Here is a 6,617-nt window from a genome sequence, read left to right on the forward strand (position 1 = left end):
TAATGTTTTTCTCGATATTGTATGCTCCAGGCAGAAAGAGGTCTCGTATAAGGTATATATATTCTTGATCAGCAAAGCTTGAACACTAAAATTAAAGACTAAATTTTAAATATGTACTTTTATATATTTCTACATATTATACTCTTAGGGTATCTCAAGGCAGGCACTCCCAGCAAGAATTATATAATTCAAAAGCTGCGAAAATCATGAGCAAGGGATTGTAAAACCATGTGCTTAACGCCATATAACTGAAGTATATCGATTGATATCTGGTCAATTAAGTCATATATTGAAACTGCTTTATTTTCAAAATGTTCAAGATAAGGAGTGCAATGTAGATATAGGAAAAGTAAAGATATGAAGTTTTTTGAAACAGAGTTAAGGATATAATCATTGTAATGCAAATGTATATGAAAAGTATATATGTATATTCTTAATCGCGTTAAGGAACTGTATCCTGTTCATCAGATTATTAACCTTTGCATACACCTAACTTGGGTTCTCGCATATTATTTTATTTGTATTTAGTTTATTTCCTTTACAATTTGGCATTTATATAACTCTTGTATATCGCAATTTTTCATGATAAAGCATTTAACAGTCAATGTGATTATTTGCTCTGATGTGCCTATATTATATACGAACAATACCTGAAACCTCAACTAGAAACTTGAAGCTTATCGAAGCACTCCATTTTTATTTGGGTAATAGATTTATGAGTTAATAGCTTGTTCATGTGCATGGAATGATTTTATTATGCGATAGCAATCAATATCGAAAATATGTAGTGTCATAGAAGCGGGAAAACGGGTGCGTCGCGTGCTCCTTATACATATCATTAGCAGCAGAGTGATAAAATCTGAATTTGTTAAAGCACCAAATGTTGGTGAAGAACTGCCGAACTATTCATAAGCTTAGTATTCTGTGACTGCCCACTCGGAGAGAAAGGCTGCAATAGAGCTTTGTATAAACGGGCGCTGCAAGTGTGGAAAATCTACATTATAAGAGGAGTGAATAATTTATACAAGTGAACCGCGTTAAATTATAAATATATGTCTTATAAATCTAGCTTGCGGGCAAATTAAATTTCGTTCCTTAAAACGTTTCAGGATAATAAATAGTATTATACCTTTTGCTCCGTTCACAAATCGGCGTAATTCGACTATCGAGCTCTAATTAAAATCGATTAAAATCTTCTATGCGTAAATTAATAGAGTAGTGTACTCAAAAACTTGACCTTTTTTACGATCTAGAAAAATAATTTACTTGGGTTTGATATCCACTAAACCATTGCAATGGCCCATTCTATAATGGATCGAGTGATACAAAGAAAACAGGCCGAATTGAACAACATATTGAAAGGAAGTGAAAGATATCTACACAGAACGTATATGGTATATAATATGATCATGACATTACAAAAATTACGGAATACACATAGTTGAATTGGTTTCCAAGAAACCTTTTATAGCTGAAACTAGGTAAGTCTACAATAGAAAAGTACTATAAAACAAATATAAAAAAATTTCCCACAATATTTATATATCTTCTTTATAGTAAGTATCATCGATATCATTTTCTCTCTTTATCTATCTGTTATGAAAAAGTGTATTAATTATTTTATAATTTCTCAAAGATCAAGTCTTTTTAGTAATAATTTATTGTCTAAAAGTAAAGCTATTATTACATATTAATTCGTGTTAAAAATAATATAATCTAAGGTCAACATTATTTTGTATTTATTTTAAAATATATATCTCTGGTACAAGGCTGGCCACGTCGCCACAATTGAATAGGATGGGAATGAAGATGCGAACTCTTGACTTATGGCATCTCCTGCAACGCCTATGAAATGTCCCGACACTCCCACTTGAAGAAGGGGCATCTTGAAGTTTCCATTTTGTTTCTATAAAAAAGAATATTTTATGGAATCCGCCTAAAATTATTTCCAAATAACTTACCGTTAAATCGACGAAAAACTTCAAAGGTGAATTACCAATACCGTAATTAATGTAGATGTGATAGGACAAAGGAAAGGGTGGCGGATTCTGAAGATAGTCTTCTGTAAATGTCCAATTGGTGATCGTGACATCTTCGTAGGGTTCGAAAAATAAACTCATCTGAGCAGGACCCGATAAAGAGAACTCGAATCGCACAGTGTTTGGTTTCAGATAAGTTTTGTTTAGCATTTTCAATACGGTCGATCCCGGAGGCTCAATGGGCTCTGCCCGTGGCAACCATTTGCTCTGCAGCCGATTCCCAACGTATCGGAAATCGTACAGTGGCATGCCACACATCATGTGCTTCTCACATCTCGATTTGATGCTAGTCAATCCCGTCAAGTTGACATTCGTGCCCAAAAGTGGTCGTTCTTCTAGTCTGTCCTGGAAACTAAACAAATAGCCAGACTCATCCTTACTAAGAGTGCCATCGAATTCGTAAAACATGTTTCGAACTTGCTGGAATTCAATAGTTTTATAGACATTACGAATTTATGAATGCAATTAGATTGATGGAAAGCTTACCAGAAAGGCTACTCTTTGTCCGTTAGTCCTTGGTCGATAGGGGAATCCTAGCTGAGTGCTACTGGCCAAGTACAAGGAGACGGAAGTGATTGCGATCAGAAAGAATATAACTAAACTGGGCCGTCGCAATGTATTGATCAGTGGCATCTGAGTAAATAAGACTATTAGTATTTGACTGAAATAAGGTGAATGGTAAAGCAAACTTACCAAGAAACCAAATGACAGAATTGTTCCAATCGCAGAGAGAACTGCAATAAATAAGTCCTGATTAGATGCACTGCCAGAGCGTCCAGTCATCGGCACGAGCACGACAATGAATAGATAGAAGATGTAGCTGCTGCAGAGGAAGGGAATGATCTGGCTGATCTTCAGCAGACCAGTCCAGGCATAGCCCCGATCGTGCAGAGTGATCAACAAGTTCAATACCAGAGATATGACATAGAAAAGAAGGGGTATCATTAACACATATGTGGAACGCAAGCCGAATGACGTGAGGAAAATTATGAGAACGGCCAATATGACCGCCTGGGCATGCAGTGCCAGCTGCAGATGAAAACCTCTTGAAATCTTTTCCTGCAAATGAAAAATTCTTCAATGAATGTTTGAGAAGCAGCTAAACACATGAAATACTCACGTTGCACTGGATACTGTAATAGACAGTAATGGGCAAACTGAGGCCAATCAGCGAGGGGCAGACATACAGACCGATCATCAGCATGGGCGTGCTGAAGAAAGTCAGCGACAGTCCCGCATTATCCATTACAATCGACACCACTATGGGAAGTACCAGTCCAAGTACGAAACAAATTAACTGGATGGTGAGCACCAATATAAACCAGCGCAGCATGTGGCATATCGAGACGTTGGATATAACTGCCATGCGCCACATTGATATGAAAACAAAGAGGAGCGCAGCTCCGGCGACGCCAAAGTTAAGAGCTGTTCCCGTCGCCTCTGAGTAATATATAAAAATGATACCCAGGAAGTCAAAGTAGATACCGCTCCCAGTTTTGTGTGCCTATCAATGTTTGTATAAGGAATTAGCACAATAAAATTTTCAATTAGATGAGCTTACCTCAATGTTCTCTAATTCGACTGCATCTGCTAATCCTCGAACTATGCCGAGCACATTATCGCCGGTATTCTGTAAGGACTCTCGAGGAATAACGTCGATCACATCATACTTGGTATGGTAGACAAAGCCATTAATGGCTTGACCTAAGTCCAAGCCTATAAGCACAAAGAGATGCAGTCATGTAAGTTGAATTCTCATTTCGAAGATTATTCTTAACGTACCTGGAATATGATCTTTAAAGATAGTGAAGTCCGTATCAGAGGGCAGGGCACCAGTCTGATAGATTTCCTCGTTCAATGTTGTGCCAAATGGATGATTGGCATATTTATTATAGTACTGTTAATGAATGACTAAATTAGATAAGAAAAGATTAGATTAGCTGTAAACTTACGCCCAAAAGCCAGTTGTGATCAGGTCCAGACTGAACCAGAAGCTCTCTGCTACCGCTTCCTGCCGCATCGAGATTGACAACGGCTCTGCGAAAATATTGATTATGTAATAATGAGTGAACATATAAAGAAATTCTATTAAATATTGCTCACTTGATGTTCGGTACCCATTTGTGTTGGTTGATGAAGCCATGGGAGGCCAGCATGGAGCTCTCTTCAGCCCCATTGAACAAGAAGACGATCGGGTGTTGAAAGCTTTGCTCTGTGGTGGCCAGAGTTCGTAGCACTTCCAGCATTGTGACTATCATGAAGCCGGCATCCCCCGCAGACGGAGTTTCTGGCTTCGAGTCGAAGTGGCTGTTGACGAGCAGATATGACTGGCTCTTGCTGGCCTTCGGAGTAATTTTGACGGCAATATTTTGAACGTGGAGGTACAAGCTATTTACATTCTCATATACAAACTGGCCGGACACCTCTGATAAGTCAATTTCAATATCAAAGTAATCCTTAAGCGAGTCTTCCTTAATTTGGTTGAGCTCCTTCAGGAGGTACTGCACAGCATCAATCTCATTTTGCTTAGAGCCAACCATTTTGGTTCCAATATTCGACAGATAATAGAGATTTTTATAAGCACGTTCCGCAATGAACTCATGGCTTTTCACGTCCTCTATCGTCAGCGCAGTGGGCAAGCGATATAAATATGGTATAACCACGGCGAAAAAGAGTAGACCCCAAAACAGTAGAAATCCACCTGCGTAATACCAAGGTAACTTTCCGCTGTCGTCATTTTTAGTTCCGCACCGAGGCTTTTCCTCGAATCTGTTGCCAGATTCGCTGCAAATCTAACAGAGATTTGTGAAATAATTATGACAGTTGCAATTTAACTCAATTGTCCAATGGTATTTACGAGCTTCTCCTTGTCACACATCCTTATTGCTCAATAAGTGAGTCCAATGGCGCCCAATTTGGAACTACTTCTCAATTCGAGTGTTTGCTTATTTTATAGCAATCAAGTCACACATAACATGAAAGACTAGCAGAATTCAACAATCATAAAATCATATAATTTGATTGTCCGATAAAAAAAAAAAAAATTATGCGAGGGTAGTCACATAGCAAAGTTCATTGGATATTAGCAGCAATTATTATTGTTGACTATAAGTATATCGTTCATATCGCACGCATTTATCTAAGATAAAACTTAGACTTTAGCCTTTGTCTTTTTACTACTTTGCGTTTATCATTCTCAATAATATTTATCAGAAATGCACCTTGCGGAAATATTGTCTATATATACACAAAACACAAACTTGACCTACATTAATTATACTAACAAATTAAATATATTATTTCCACAACTCTTGTAACAGCCCTCCTGTTGTCAACAGTCCATTTTATTGACTTAGAGGAAGCTCTCACATTTTCTTTTGCGGCACTTACCTCAAATTTACTAAACAGTCTACGATATAAATTAGCGATATCAGCACTGAATCAGCATTATACTATTCGCGATATCTCTATTTTAAAAATGTACCTTGTTTATAAAGCAGTTTTATTGGAAGTCTGCGGAAAGTGCTTTACCTGCTTAGATGAAAGCCTATATAAAAATACATTATCGATAATTTACAATAGATTTATGAGTTTATTATAAAAAACACGCTTCATTTAATAACGTATTGAACAGTTAACGTATTTTTTATCTAATTATAATTAGAGCTCGACGTCATTCATATGTCAGAAAACAATATTGTCGAAGAGATTTTTGCAATACCTGTTCAGAGTAGTTTATAGTCTTATTTGCCATTTGATCGATGATTAATATATATTATATGACTATAATAAAGTATAATATAACATAAATAATAATAATAAGCAAACATAGTAATAAAATTTTAAAGAGGAATGCCCCAAACTACCGACGAGCTACAATGTGATAACGAGCATACGAAAAGTTATAGAACTATGATTATTACTTGTATGGCACATTAAGTCTCCTTAATAAACGAATTTCCTAGATTGTACATATAGAAAACACAAAACATATTTAATATTAAATAAATATATCAAAAACAAATAAAGGAATTAAATTGACTCATTAATATTTAATAACATTAACATTATATTAATGACCATTTAGATAATTAACATAAGATAATTAATCATCACAAGATAATGAAGTCAAAATACTAAATTTATAACAATTATAACGACTAAGACAATTGCCCTAAATAATATTAACAACTATTACAATTCCACTTAGCATACTTAACATATTCTTAACTATTTAAGTACTTACAACACACCGCAGAAGAAAAGCACCACCAGTAGATCAGGAAAACGACTGAGGCTGCGCTGAGACAGGCTCCATTTATATAGGGCTAGACTTCCGACCAAAATTGATCGGGGGTTTGATCTTCACTCGTTCATTGCTTCACCCGAACATTGAGCGACAAGTGTGAGAGAAATAATGTTCGATTGAGCAATCAAAGTTCGATGTTCGATTAGACACACATCGAAGAGAGAAACAGACAGATCATTGGACTACGATGCAGACAGAGAGAGAGAGAGAGAGATAAGGCTCATTAGACATGTTAGATGTTCGATCACATCGTGAAATCTGATGTCCCT

At 36.4% G+C, this 6,617-nt stretch overlaps 1 protein-coding gene across 1 annotated transcript; it reads right to left on the reverse strand.

The window, feature by feature from the left end:
* Positions 1-1,642: 1,642 nt before the first annotated feature.
* Positions 1,643-5,023, reverse strand: LOC108615451 (endoplasmic reticulum metallopeptidase 1-like). The gene is made up of 10 exons (XM_018009943.2): positions 4,897-5,023; positions 4,143-4,831; positions 3,992-4,076; positions 3,822-3,936; positions 3,601-3,755; positions 3,160-3,543; positions 2,733-3,098; positions 2,526-2,672; positions 1,962-2,459; positions 1,643-1,906 (listed from the first exon to the last, which is right to left on the reverse strand). The coding sequence occupies exons 1-10, from the start codon at positions 4,915-4,917 to the stop codon at positions 1,745-1,747; spliced, it is 2,622 nt and encodes an 873-aa protein (XP_017865432.1). The 5' UTR covers positions 4,918-5,023; the 3' UTR covers positions 1,643-1,744.
* Positions 5,024-6,617: the final 1,594 nt, after the last annotated feature.

Source organism: Drosophila arizonae, chromosome 5, assembly GCF_054131065.1.
Source record: "Drosophila arizonae isolate 15081-1271.41 chromosome 5, UAZ_ARI_1.0, whole genome shotgun sequence".
NCBI lineage: Eukaryota > Metazoa > Arthropoda > Insecta > Diptera > Drosophilidae > Drosophila > Drosophila arizonae.

Bases quoted from the DNA above. Each gene is read 5' to 3' on its own strand.
- LOC108615451 (XM_018009943.2), bottom strand. From the start codon at position 4,917: ATGTGTGACAAGGAGAAGCTC. The intron at 3,937-3,991 runs GTAAGTTTACAG...ATTCATTAACAG, and splicing joins ATCACAACTGGCTTTTGGGC to TACTATAATAAATATGCCAA. The intron at 2,460-2,525 runs GTAAGCTTTCCA...ATTGAATTCCAG, and splicing joins GACAAAGAGTAGCCTTTCTG to CAAGTTCGAAACATGTTTTA.